The 15,486-nt window shown below is 36.3% G+C and overlaps 1 protein-coding gene across 1 annotated transcript in view; it reads right to left on the minus strand.

The window, feature by feature from the left end:
* Window positions 1-1,530: 1,530 nt before the first annotated feature.
* Window positions 1,531-15,486, minus strand: part of LOC150094034 (piwi-like protein 1) — a 43,037-nt gene continuing 29,081 nt past the window's right edge. The window contains exon 3 of the mRNA XM_090412712.1: window positions 1,531-4,666. Within this exon, the coding sequence (XP_090268838.1) occupies window positions 1,900-4,662 (2,763 nt within the window). The 5' untranslated portion in view covers window positions 4,663-4,666 and the 3' untranslated portion in view covers window positions 1,531-1,899. The remainder of the gene's footprint in view (window positions 4,667-15,486) is intronic.

The following is a 15,486-nucleotide window of genomic DNA, read 5'->3' on the forward strand; positions in this document are numbered from 1 at the left end:
TGGACTTTATAGAATCAAAACACTTGGGTATCAAACAGGTATATTTATACTGAAAATATACCGAAACTGGCAGCTCTGTGTTTTTCTGAAGAATTCAGAAACAGATATAGTTTTGAAATATCTGAAAGAACTAGTGAAGCAAAAAATTAACAAAATCAAGGAATTAATAGGAAAATAAGCTGATATTTTCCTATTAAGATATGCATACTCTGGAAATCATTCTCAATGTTCAAAGAAGCACTTCTATACATTCTGAAGAAATCCATATTTTATCAGGGAGGAACAAGTTCATAATGCAAATTAAATTTTCTTCATGAGCATTTGTGATGATTTTGCAATATTAACTGATCCTGATCAATAGTACTAATAAAAGGCATTGAAGCTCATGTGTTTTCAATGAATTCTCTTTGTATAAGCAGTTGGTATATGCTATTTAGTCAAACATAATAACCTACGCCTCTGTGGGAACTTGAATTATAGACACCTGTAAAAACCTTTTCTACTTATGGGTCAATCTAGTCTCCACATTAAAAATTTTCATATACATTAAATGCTGCATGGCTTTTAAGCCTCCCCCTTTTTTTGAATCATCCATTCAAACCAAGAGACCTGACTGGGAATGTGGACAAATGTGATGATAAAAGTTCATGGTTTTGTACTTTTACATCATGCTTTCAACCAGAAGCATAGCTAGCAGTAATCCAGTTCTTATTACTACACCTTAAAACACACAGACTAACAGTTGTTTTCTAACTGAAATAGTGCAACTGAAACAGTTTGCATCTGTTCAAACTGTAAACCGAGGAGCAACATGCAGTTTCTAAGCAACATGTTATTTATTTTCCTCCATTGAGCCATAAGATGCACTATGGAGTCTTATGACAAACAAAAATATTTTAAATTTGGTAGTTATTGATTTAATTTTTATTTTATTTAAACACAGAGCAAAGGTTGCAACTAATAATCTAAAACATTTTCAAATGTAGTTAAAAATTATAAGATTGCTTTTTTTTTTTTTTTTTTTTTTTTTTAAACATAAATAAAGAATGACAAGGGAACAGTAATGACTGTACAACTTAACAGCACTGATGTTAAAATACATGTATGTATATATGTGTGTGCAGGTAATTTTACCAAACATTCAACATTATGCATTTATGACTTCAGGAAATCAATGTGATGACAATGATTACCATTTTTTTTTTTTTTTGCTTTTCAAATGTATATATATATATAATTATCTAACAATGATTTAAAAACATTTGCACATATGTACAGAAGTAACAATTTTTTTTAAATTCTAATTCAGTAATGAGACCTTTACATCTTTATTATAGTGACTTATCTTTATGCATATTTAGGATAAGTAGCATATTTAAATAAAAATAGATTAAAAAAAAAGTAATAAAATGCTTGTCTGAATATTCTTATAAACTACTTTGACATACGCAATATTTATCTTGGCTGAAAAAGTGATAATACAAAAAACTGAATCTGTACAACATAATATAAAAATATGCAACAACGATGCATGAATGTTATACATTTTAATGAAACCATACAAAATTCTTTGTAATCCTCTATACAATCATTCAATATCTGAATATCAAAAGTCTTAACTGTATTGTTTCAAGAGCACTGCTTTCAACTAACATACATCTAACTTTCTCATTTAGAGGTTTGTAATAGCTGAAATAATTAATACTTCAGCCATTACAAAAGATATTTTGTTGTGTCAATTGAACAAATTGTTTGGCATGTAATTTTATTAAATGATTGCTATTTTAATGTTCATGATTATTAAAACATTGTATTTCATCTTGCATCAATGAAATAAAACACACCATGGCACAATGGCTTTTAAAGTAGGACAACTGTCAACCACTTGCATTTTTCAAATTACAGGAAAAAAAGTTTATCACACATATCAACATGTGGTTGTTTATGGATATTCTGTCCTACCAAATAAGCTATTTTGTGTGCATACTGGCAAGGTGCTGGTACCCGTACAGTTCCTGGCCAATTATAATATAAATGTGTTAACTTGTACGTTAGTCTCTGCATGTGATCTGGCTTTAAGTTGTTGGTATCATGAACAATGACATAGTGAGTGGGAGAAACTGTACCTTGCCTGACATGCTGAGACACCAGAAAAAAATCACACCATTTTTTTCTAGTAACAGTATGGTCAACAACTGTTCCAGGAGGAGGATTTTCTAACTTTGTACCACTTTTGTTCAACTGATGGAATATCCTGGTATTGATTCTTTTCTGAACTACAACAAATGATATCATGGGAGTGTAGCTTCCATCAAATCTTTTAAAACAATTATACAACTGTTCAATCTCATATGTGCTAACTTGTCCAAGCTGTCCATCACTCACTCCATCTCGATAAATAAATATCCTTTTAGGCAATTCATGATTTACATCATGATATTTTTTCAGTGCACAAGTAACAGACATTTGGAGACAATCACCTAGCTCATCTCCAGGATGCTGAAATGTAGTCATTGAAAACCAGCGAGTCAAGCTAGTATTGATGCTAGCTACAAATCCTAAAACAGATTTTCTTGTCTGAGAAACATCATGGTATGCATCAATGCCACAAACCATTATATTCTTCATAGGTATCTCTAGAGCCCAAAGTTCTCCACCTAGTTTACAATTGATCTGAAGAGCAATCTTGGTTGTTACACTTCTAAGTTTTTGATACTGACTTATGGTTTTCACATTTATTACTTGTGATGGAATGGGCATCTCCACACAACACAACTTCTTAACAGCACTATAGCGGTCATCTCTAGGTGTTGGAAAAATTATAACCGCCACTTGCACTGATGGATTTACCCTTGCTCTTAAGCATCGCAGGTATGATTCGGTGCGGTCATCTGGTAATTCACCTTTAATTGGAGGAGAAACCTCAATTCCCAAAGACTTGCACACCTTTCCCATCATGGTAATAAATTCATTTGTCTTTCCAGAATCACGCCTTGTATACACTACAAGCCATCCTCTTAAGTCAACTGCAGTTTTTACATGATCTTTGCCAAGTTCTCTTCCCCAATCACCTGTTGGGCCTACTTCATATGCTTCATTCTTAAATATTACCCTCTCTACTGGCAATATCCTACCACCTAACGAAACTGATTCTGCTACTCCAATTCCCCAATTTTTTAAAGTCTCCTTAGCTTCTTCAGAGGAGTTAATATTTTCAATAAACTTTTTAAGCGCAAGCTGTCTTTGATTAGGCGTAATCCTTGTGTGTGATGCAATATCTCTCATAACTCTGAAGTCAGACCGCATTTCATCTGTTAAGCCAGTCATGAAAGACAGCTCAGGAATGAGACTTATGAGCTTGGGCTTTGTTTCATTAGCTTTTAGCTTTTGTTTATGGATAAGAAGAGGCTGTTCGTGATCTTGTATATCAATGTCATATGATTTCTTATAATAATCCAGATATGAAATCTGTTCTCCAGTATAATAAGTAAATGTAGAGCATGGTGTCTGATCCCAGGCAATGTCATCAATTCTATAGGTCTTATTGTTATAACGTGTTAAGACTACACATCCAATTAGGTGTTTTTCAGCAGCTTCTTTGAAATTTCGTCTCTGAGTATTCACAAGTTCACGTAAAAGATCTCTTGCTGTTATTGTCCGTAAAACTCTAAATGAAGCATCACAATTTAGCATCACCCCACCTTCATAGTCATGAATTGCTGTAATATATCCAGGCCAAATTTCCAATTTGTGCTGTGGAACAGGAATACCTCCTGCAGCATCAAAAAAATTTCTCCCTATCTGAGACATTTTAAGAATGTACATTATTTTACGAAAAAGAACATTATATAAATGAATGCGATCCCTTACTCCACATGGCCCAACATATTTTATAGTAATGCACACATCTGAATTATCTGTGGGTAATTTGACATATGCTGACATGATGGGTTTTATTAAAATGTGAGGAAGGTACAATTTGGAACCATCAAAAGTTTTGGTGTTTCCTATTATTTCCTTAACATTTTGTTGATTCATAAGCTTAAATTTCATGGTCCTGCTGTCTACCGGAGGTAGAAAGTCCACATGATACTCAAAAACTCCTTTCCCTTCTTGCACATTCAATCTGATATAGTTGACTTCAGTATCTATGTTTTTACCAGCTATACCCCGATAACTCTTTATTGCCAAATCTTCCATTTCAGAAACTGGTATTGAAGGAGCTGGAGAACTTGGCGAAATTGGTAGTGAAGGAGCTGAAGAACTTGGCGAAATTGGTGTGCTTATCTTTGGACTGCTTTGACCTAGCAAGCGAGTTCCTCTTCCCCTTCCTAAGGAATACTGCCCCAGTTCATTCTTACTTGTTTCTGCTTGAGTACTTGCACTTCCGGACTCTACAGTACTTTTAGTTTTTGACATCTCCTGATCTTTTATCATTTGAAAAAGGGCACCTCTTCCCAAGCTTCGGAACTCTACATTTGGAGGTGCAGTAGCAGCAGCAGTAATAGAGCTCACAGCCAAAGATTCCTGTTTTGTGGGTTCATGCTGGCTATCACCAGCACCTTTTTCAGCACCAGGTCTTCTCTGTTGTGCATTAAGTGCTGCTAATAGTAAAGCACCTCGACCTCCTCTTCCGCATCCTTGATTTGAGGGTGTGGCCATAATTCTGTGGAGGAAAACCATTACCAAATCAATAAAAGAAAGTTATTCACCATATAGTCAGCAATAAGTAAAATGAGCAATTCAAAACATGTTAAAAATATCAATGACATTTTTATTTAATGTAAACTAGACAAATGTTGTAATAAGCCTAGGTGGTATGTGGTTGATGTGTTTCTAATTCTGTGGATGTTATCTCCTTAATGGTATCCCCACCGCGATGCAGTAAGGAGGCTTGCATGCACCAATGACCTCAAGAGCTATGCCAGTGATAGCCAAGCTATTGGTAGGGCCTCCCTAGCTGGATAGGAAGAGAGGTAGGGGCCAGACCAAGAGAGATACCCTGGTCCTCTGGGTTGGAGGGTTTTGCATAAGGCTGGTTACCTTACCAAGTAAAAAATTTCTATCACTCAGATGCTGGAACATGGAAAATTTATCGGCTGAAACAACGGAAAACGACCAAGAAAGAATAAAGACTACTTTTTAAAAAAGTAACCATGTGGGATGTGTTAAGCAAAACAACAAAGGAATTAGAATTGGTAAAACAACTAAAAATATTAATATAGCCGTGATAACAAAAACAAAGAACGGGAACAAAAGATATAGATGGTTTTACTATGCTATATAGTGAAGTGGACCAACATATCAGAGCTTCTAGTGGTGTGGCCATTTTAATTGATAATAAATAGAAAAATAGAATACAAAAATACAATTATGTAAATGATCAAATTATAACAGCTAAACAAATAGAAGCTACTTAAATATCATAGGAGTATATGCCCCTGAAGAAGGTAGGAAAAGAGGATTCTGTACAATTTTATGGGAAACTACAAAAAAGTTAAAAAATGGATTAAAAATGACTATATTAATAGCAAATCTTAATGCTATAGTTGGAAATAATCCAATCCCAAATGTTTTAGGAAAATATGGAGAAATTTGCAAGAATAACAATGGTCAAGAACTATTAGACTTCTGTAACACCTGAGAACTAAAACAAAAATCAAACCAAAACCAAAAACTTGCCGAACTGTGTGTGTGTGTGTGTGTGTGTGTGTGTGTGTGTGTGTGTGTGTGTGTGTGTGTGTGTGTGTGTGTGTGTGTGTGTGTGTGTGTGAACTGTCTTCATGGTATAGAAAATATTGCAAATGTGATATGTTATTTTGTATTTGCTTATTAAAATGTCATACATTACATAAATAGTTTCTAGCAACATTTCCATTTTATGATTATACCATCATACATTATCTACATAAATATCAAACAAAGCAATCACTATAATCAGTAAAATAGTAAATTCCCCTGCCCATCTGTCCAGGAATATAAACTTCCACATACTAGTATGAGGAAACACCTGTGATTTATTTTTTTATTTATATTTTCTACACTAGAGAATTGTTGTATGCATGTTCAAATGATCAATCCGTTCACTGAACTTGCAATTATTTTACTGCTATATTATTGCTTACATAATGGATAGTTTTCATTCCACAAAATGCAGATTTTGTACAAAGCATCATAATTCTTTATTTCATCTTTTTTTTAACTTCAAATGACTTCAAAAAAGAATATAAGCTTTACTAATTTAGGATTAGCCAGGCTTTACTATTTTACTGTATTTCTTGCTACAATAAAAGTTTTACTTTGCTTACTATGCAGGTGTAAAAGTTTTACACCTGCATAGTGCAATGGTGACTGTGTGTGCATGCTGTGGGGAAAGAATTATTCACCACACATAGCTGTCTTGGAGCATTTTGAGGTATCCTGATTAATGCCGGTTAAAATATAATTATCTACACATTGATAATTTAAACCTACTAACCAAATAAAGACTTTCTTTTAAGTACCGACTATTTATATACTCTGAAAACAAAAATATTTGCCCTTCTACATAGCACTTTGGATTCTCTGAAAATCACAGAGATTTGCATCATTTGCATTGTAGAATAGGGGTGCTTCAGGATCAAAGATGTATAACTGAGAGGAGACCACCACATAGCCTTTAAAAGAAGAGGGGAGAACTGACCAGGGTTTCTGACCTAATGTCCAATCCTCACCTTATCGTGGTGCACCCTGTTAGGTATCTACCTGGATACTGAAAGAATGAGAATAGGCTGGCAATTTGGAATTTCAGCCGACTAAATTTTATTCTAATTGGCTTAAACCAAAATATAAAATGATAGTACAACACGACAGAATTTCATTCCGGCTGGGACATTCGGTTAAACAATGCCCCATTTTTTCGCCAAGGAACCTGGGCAAACAGCGAAAAGTCAGCTACTGGAACAAATGCTAAAATGCACTCCATTTCAACATCACCAGAGTTCAAGTTCAGTACTATCAACATAAGAAGCCTGAATGGCAAAGAAATGGAACTAACTGAAGAATTGGATAAGTAACAGATTGACATAATAAGGATGACTGAAACAAAAAAGACAAAAACTTGTGAGATCTTTCTGAGCAATAAATACATAATGTTATATTCAGGCAATCACAATCAAGGAAAACAATGAGTAGTCATAGCATTCAACACTAAATACGAGGCTAATTTTCTTGATGGCAGGCAGTCTCAAGAGTGATGTGGGCAAATATCAGAATGGAGAACTGGACAATGAGACTTATTTGTGCATATGATCCCACAGAACGTTCTACTAAGGTAGAAGTGGAGGAATTTTTTGAGGCTTTAGAGAAAGCAACTGACACAAAGAAAAAGGAAAAGTTGGTCCTTGTTGGGGAGCTAAATAGCAGAGTAGGAAATGATTGTCAGACATACAAAAATATTTTGGGAAAATTTGGAGAAAAGAGCAAAGCTAATAATAATGGCAAATACTTGTTGGATTTCTGCTCAGGACATGGACTGGTTATTACTAACACAGTGTTCCAACATAAAAATGTGCACAAATTCACATGGAGAGAAGAGGCTAGGAATAAGAAAAGTCTCATTGACTATGTTATTGTCGATAGTGATGTTTTTTTTTCCCTGGTGCAAGACACCATAGTGTACAGAGAATTTAAATTGGAAGTGATCGCCATCTAGTCTTGAGCAGGATAAAATCGAATTTCATATTGAAAAGAAGAACATAAGAAAGTTTTAAGGCGAATAAAAGTTGAGCAGGTCTCATATGTGAAATTTCGACATTTCAGAAAGTGAAATGTCAAAAGGCAGCAGGAGTAAATGATATTCAACCAGAAACTCAAGCATGGAGGTATAAAAGTCTTACAGTGACTGCACTGCATAGTTCAGAAGGCCTGGACAGAGGGATGAATTCCGGACGATTGGAGTAGAGCTCTCATAGTACCCATATATAAAAAGAGAAATAAAACTCAATGTGAAAATTAGTTTTCCTGATAAGATTTACAGAAGTATACTTGAGAAACAGTTGAGAAGAATTGCGAAAGAAAAGCATGGTAAAGAACAAGCTCGATTTAGGCCAAATAGAGGTTGTCGCCTTCCTGTACTTCCTTCAATTCTAACTGTTGACTTAACTCAAATAAAGTATTGCTTGATATAATGCCCCATTGACAGCATAACCATAGTGTTTCAAATAGCTTCTCTCTTGGCACTTTGTCATATATGCCTTTTCCAGATCTACAAAACTTAAATACAGATCTTCGTTATATCTTTTTTCTCATGTTTTCATGTCAACTTTATCATCTGTAATTCCTTTTACAGCACCCTTTCCTCAAGTTCTGAGCTTCAACAACTTCCAGAATATCTTGCCACCTTCTTGATATTTATTTTCTATGTTCTTCTTACCAAAGTCTTCCCATGACTTTTATTTAGCTAGTTTTACACATTGTTTAGCTTTCTTACATTTGCCTCTGTATTCTCTAAGAGCACAAACTGACTTATTTGCTAGTAACTTTTGATATGCTTTCTTCTTTTCTTTCACTGCCTGTTTAACTTCCTGTGTCCACCATGGAGTTCTGATTTTTTATCCTTACAGACAACCTCACCACATGCCTCTTTGACTGAATCGCCAAGGTTTCGTCCCTGTTCTCAAACTCTTTCATTTTTTCTTGAATAATGATTGTGTATTTTACAGTTGCATTTCACATATGAGAGCTGCTCAACTTTTATTGGCTTTAAAACTTTCTTATATGTTTTTCTTTTCAGTATGAAATTTAATTTTATCCTGCTCAAGACTAGATGGTGATCACTTCCAATTTAAATCCTCTGTACACTATGGTGTCCTGCACCAGGGGAAAAAACATCACTATCGACAATAACATAGTCAATGAGACTTTTCTTATTCCTTGCCTCTTCTCTCCATGTGAATTTGTGCACATTTTTATGTTGGAGAATAGTGTTAGTAATAACCAGTGCATGTCCCGAGCAGAAATCCAACAGATATTTGCCATTATTAGATTTGCTCTTTTCTCCAAATTTTCTGAATATATTTTCGTATGCCTGACAATCATTTCCTACTGCTATTTAAATCCCCAACAAGGATCAATTTTTCCTTTTACATTGTGTTAGTTGCTTTCTCTAAAGCCTCAAAAAATTCCTCCACTTCTACCTTATTATGTTGGAGGCTTAATGGATTGTATATAGCACTCAGAAAGGATTAAAACAGAATTTAATTCTTCCTATATTTCTTCTCAGTCAATGAGACATCTTCAGGGATTACAAAAAAGCTAATGTAACATATATACAAATAACAAACAATACTAAGCCCAACAACATGGGTGACACTAAAGTCCTATCTAGGTGGAGTGTCCTCTAAGGGCGGTTGTAGGTGGCCTAGAATGTAAAGTGGGACTTCTGGTGATAAGCATTTCCCAAATCTTAGGAAGCTTAATGCAACCATATTTGTTAAGATTTGGTTGATTCTTGAAAGCTGCTGCTGATTCTAAGAATAGTCTCTCTTTTCTGAATTTGCTGTCGTGGAGCATTGTGGATTTTTCCCATGAGATCCTGTGGGTTGTATCCAAGACATGGTCAGCTAGGCCTGACTAGCCATAGTTGTGGTTGCAGATGTATGACTTATGTTCCTCCAGGCAGATAGTAAACTGGTGTACTTTGGACCAGAAGTCCAAAGTACACCAGTTTGCAGGAACAGGGTACTTTATAGACTCCAGGCACTGAGAGAGGAGGGAGCTGGTCTCTTGTAGAGTGGATAAGGGTAGCAAGTTTGCAGTGGGGCTTAAATGCTATGTGTAGGTTGTACTCTTTTTAAAGTCTTGGCTATTTTTTCGGATGTGCCACGGATGTAGGGTATGGTGACGGCATTTCTAAACTCTTTCTGAAGAGAAGACTGGGGAATGGGGGAGGACCTGATTATTTTTTTAATACTGTGATCGCTGTAGCCATTGAATAGGAAAGTGTTGTGTATGTGGTCAAGCTCAGTTGTAAGGGTAGTTCCAATGGAACAAAGATTGTGGGCTCTCTTGGTAAAAATTTTAATAATGCCATATTGTTGAGTGGGAGAGTTTGTGAATGTATCTGCCTGTGTGCATGGGTTTTCTATATACAGTGAAGGAAAGCATACTGTTGGGAAGGCATGTGACTAAAGTGTCTAGAAAGGGTAAACAATTGTTCTTTTCCATCTTTTGCAATTGATAATACTGTTTCTTTTCCTTCTTCCCAGTATTTTCCCCTGTTCTGGAAGATGGGGGTTTTTAATTTCAAGCACATCTGTTCTAAAAATCGACTTCTGCTTGAGCTATCTTTTAGTTTTGATAGGTTGATGTTTTCTTCTTTTCTCATATTATTTTTCCTGTTGAATTTTATCTTCACTTTGGTAGTTAATATTTTCGTGGTCAGTGTCAAAATCAAAACTTCTTAATGTTCGTACATTATTTACTGATCTTTTCCATTGTTTATGATGATATAGTCTATGCAGGTCTTTACATTACCACCTAGGGATGTCCATGTATATTTATTATTAGGGCGTTAATAGAACAATGTGTTTGTAATCATTAGATCGTTTGCTTTACAGAAGCGGAGTAATTGTTCTCCTCTGTCGCTAAGCATATCCAAATTTCCCCATCACATCTTTTTTGTCTGCTGTGAACAGTCCTATTTTAGCATTAAAATCTTCCATCACTATCATGAGTTCTCTATTTTTGGGATTATCTATTTCCTGTTGTAGTTCTTCATAGAAATTTTCTATTTCTTCCTCTGAATGGTTACTGTCTGATGCATATATCTGGATTATTTTAATTGTTTGACCTTTCTTTTTTCTTTTGCTTGAAGTTTGGCTGTTATTATTCTAGAAGACACTGGGTTTATTTCAATTACTGAGTGTGTAAGTTTCTTTTCAATTAATAATGCAACTCCTTCTCTGTGTATGTTATCTTTTCTTCCTGAGAAGTACAGTCTTCCTTCTGATAAATCCATGAATCCATCTCCGCACCAATGTGTCTCAGATAAGCCTAAAATACTCCATTTCAGTCTTTTTAAATTTTCCTGGTTGGTATAGTGATCTTATGTTGAGGGCTACATGTTTCACATTGCTGATTTCTCACCTACTCTATGTGGTCTTTCAGTAGGTGCGTCGGTTGTCCCGTACGCAGTAGCACTATCTCGGTTTGTAGACTTTTTCCTGCTCATTAAAGTTACTGGCATAATAATGTAGCCAGCTTGCCATGCCTCTGCTACATCCTTTGGTCCATGGCTCTTTATTCTTTATTCAGAGCAACCCATTTGGGTTTCTCCCATCCGCCACCCGGAGGACGGGCTTGGTAGGAGTGTGGTCTCCCCAAACGCACTGTTCTCATTAAATTACAAAAAGAAAAAAGGTATCATCATCACCAGAGCTGATAAGTGTATTGATAAGTAATTTTTCGATTGTACAGAACACAATCGAAAAATGGAGATTATCCTCTGGGATCGCTCTACCTACAACCCCGGAAATCACGAAAAAACTCAACCCTTACTGCCCCCCCCCCCCCCCCCGACTAACTCTCTGACCCCCTCACTGGACTTTCCACATCCTATATAAAAAACTCTACCTTTCAAAACCCTCATAGAAAATTTAACCGTAAATAACACAGACATATTGGTAAGCTTCAACATCTCCTCATTGTTTACCAATATTCCCTTAATAGATACCTTAACACTCTTAAAAAACATTTTTCATTCTGACATCTTAGGTCTCTTTTCCTTTACCATCAATTCTGGTTATTTTTCTTGGAAGAACAAAATCTACAAGCAGATAGAGGGAACCACCATGGATTCCCCCCTCTTGCCAATTTTTATATGTAAGATTTTGAAAAACGAGCCATAGACTCAGCCCCTCTCACACCTTCTATCTGGCTAACATATGTAGATGATGTGTTCTCTATTTGGCCTCATGGCCCAGACACATTAGAATCCTTCCTCCGTCACCTCAACAGCCTACATACAAGAATCCAGTTTACGATTGAAAAGAACAATTGTTTACCCTTCCTAGACATCTTAGTTACACGCCTTCCCAACAGTACACTTTCCTTCACTGTATATAGAAAACCCACGCACACAGGCAGATACATTCACAAACTCTCCCACCACCACCCTGCTCAACAATATGGCATTATTAAAACTCTTACCAAGAAAGCCCATAATCTTTGTTCAGTGGAACTGCCCTTACAACTGAGCTTGACCACATACACAACACTTCCCTCTCCAATGGCTACAGCGATCACAGTATTAAAAAATAATAATCAGGTCCTCCCCCATTCTTCTCTTCAACAAAGTCTTAACAAATGTGGTTGGATTAAGCTTCCTAAGATCTGGGAAACGCTTATCACCAGAGGTTCCACTTTACATTCCAGGTCACCTACAACTGCCCTTAAAGGGTGCTCCACCTAGATAGGACTTTAGTGTCACCCATGTGGTTGGGCTTAGTATTGTTTGTTATTTGAATATATTTGTATCATTGACTGAGATGAAACATAGGAAGAATTAAATTCTGTTTTAATCCTTTCTGAGTGCTGTATACAATCCATTAAGCATCCAACATGATGTCCTCACAGCACTTAAGCCTCTACACACGTACTTCTACCTTAATAAAACCTTCTGTAGGACCATAGGCACAAATACATCTCATTGTCCAGTTCCCCATTCTCATATTTGCCCACATCACCATTGAGACTGCCTGCCATTCAAAAAGATTAGCCTCATATTTAGTGTTGCATACTATACTATGGCTACTCCTTGTTTTCCTTGATTGTCATTGCCTGAATATAATGTTTTGTATTTATTGCTCAGAAAGATCTCACTAGTTTTTGCCTTTTTGTTTCAATCACCCCTATTATGTCAATCTGGTACTTATCCAATTTCTCCAATCCAATTTTAGTGAAGATGAGAAATTAAATACAGAAAGCAGAATTAGCAAAGGGGGATGCTAAGAAGAATCCAGTCAAGTCATTTATAATAATCTGAGAATTGCCCATAATTAATTCACAAATCTACTTTTTAAAAAGAAATTAAATTAGATTAGTTATTATTCCACCGATATTTTGAACTAGCTATTCTGATGCAAAATGAATAATAACTAATCACTTACTTTTAAAGTGAACAATCAGATGTGCTGGATAGTTTGTACAAAATATTAGTGGAATATCAATTAAGTAAATTACTTAATTACTTATGGAGGCCTGAAATGGCTTCAAAAAGGTTTCATGTTTATTTCTAGAGCAATTTCCAGATGTTAAAAAAAAAAAAAAAAGTAACATAAAATTACAAAAATCCCTATCCTACTCATGGGGCTAATATACCTACAGAACATTTTGTGAGAGTAAAATTACATATAGAAAACAGAACTTACCAGAATATATACTAATAACTAAAAAAATACTACTTTTTAAAATATCTCAAACAGCACAGCATCCTCTGCATTGATTGTGGATACACTTCAAACAACATGACAATCTATAAGGGTGTTTCATCCTGATCAGAATGGAAGCATGAGGAACTTAAGTGTAGCGAACATAGGAGAGGATGCTTAATTGTGAGTGAGCAGGAGGTATTTGAAGAAATAAATAACCTTAATGTCAATAAGGCAATAGGATTTGATGACATATCACCACGCATCTTAAGGAAACATTCCAGGGAATTGGCATGCCTGTTTAATAAGTCTTACAACAGCAGCACAGGTTCCTAGGGAGTGAACAGAAGGTAAAATTGCTCCACTGCATAAAGGTGGTGATAAAGCTATGGCTACAAATTACAGGCCAATCATTATATCTCGAGTTGTGGTGAAGGTACTGGAGAGATTGGTGAGAAGTAGGAAACAGAAATGGTTTGATAACAGTAGTATTCTCTGTGGTTATCAGCATGGGTTTGCTAAAGGAAGATTTTACCAAGTTTTACTAATTTACTTATATACTATAACAAGGTACCTTGGACAGGGGAATGCATATACAGTGGTGTACTTGGCTTTTGCAAAAGCTTTTGATAGGTTGCCATACGACCAGCTGTTAAATATACTGAAACAGACAGGATTGATAACAGACTTCTAAGTTGAATCAGTGACTGGCTGTTAGATAGGTATCAGAAAGTTGTATATGGGGGTGCAGTATCTAAAAAGAAAAAGGTCACTAGTGCTGTGCCACAGGGGTGTCAATTTTGGACCATTGTTGTTCAATTTGTATATTAATGTTATTGGTATGGGTTTAACTAGTGACATGCAGATGTTATGGCTTTACAGAACCTGAATGGATTGCATGAGTGGCAGATAAGTGGAACTGTCAGTTCAATGTTACAAAGTATACACTTGGTGGGGAAACTTTAAAAGAGGTATAGGTGATGAAAGATCCAGGAGTGGTGGTGTACAAGGACCTGAAATTTATTTCTTTATTCTTATGGCAAAAGGAATACAAAGCATCTACAGGAAAATGTCCAGCCTAGAAAGCTAATCCAAGGCCTCACCCATCACCTTGTGGATGTCCTGGAGGCCACCACAATGAAATTGGCACCTTTGGCAGTCATTCACAATATGAGTGATCATCTGGTCCATGGGGGAACAGTCATAATAAAAGGTAGTCTGACAGTGCATGTAGTAGATAGTCACATCTGCCCTGGTTAGTTCTGTTCTTGTTGATAGATGACCAAATCTTCCTAGGAAGAGCAAAACCTGGCTCTGAAGCACAGGGATCTTCAACTAAGAAGCCATTTGTTGGACCAATGTTCTCTTCACATGTCAGGTGTTGATGGCAGGGCAGCTGAAGAGAGTTCATCCACAGACCAGACAGGCTTTCTTGATTTTATGCGGCAAAGACTAGGTGGATTTATGAAAGTCTTGTGCACGGGCAGGAGTGGGTTATTCATTACTTTAATCAAGGCTTGACTTCTCTGTATATTTGTTGGAGCAATGTTAAATAGGACAGGCAGCCAGGGGAGAGGGAGTGCTTCTCAGTGTCCCATTAATTGTGTGTGCATGGTAGAGTTTAGCTAGGTGTTGCACTTCTTTCCCAGATGGGGGAACAGTATTCTGCTGCAGAGAATGCGAGGGCTAGTGCAGATGACCTTAGGACTTCTGCAACACTCTTCCAGGATGTTTAGTGTTCAAGGTTGTTTCCAGGTTAGCAAAAGATTGGTGTAGGATCGCTAGGTCATTGGTGCACACACATTTGCTTGAGCTGGTATGTGGCAAGTCGGACATGTAGATGTTAAAGAGTAAAGGGGCCAACACAGAACCATGTGGGTTGTAGAGGAATCTGGGCCTACTCTTTTTTCCACCAATATGGACCTGGATCTTTCTGGGAGAATGGATTCAAAAAGCTGAAAAGTTCTTTGCACCTTAAAATATTGCCTAGCTTTTGGAGGAGGAGGCTCCCTGATCCAGACTGTGTCATAAGCTGATGTTCGGTCAATGAAAGTGACTCTGGATTTAAGTTTCTTTC

This window comes from Typopeltis vanoorti, chromosome 23 (assembly GCF_054136105.1).
Source record: "Typopeltis vanoorti isolate ZY-2024b chromosome 23, IOZ_Tvanoo_1.0, whole genome shotgun sequence".
Classification (NCBI taxonomy): Eukaryota; Metazoa; Arthropoda; class Arachnida; order Uropygi; family Thelyphonidae; genus Typopeltis; species Typopeltis vanoorti.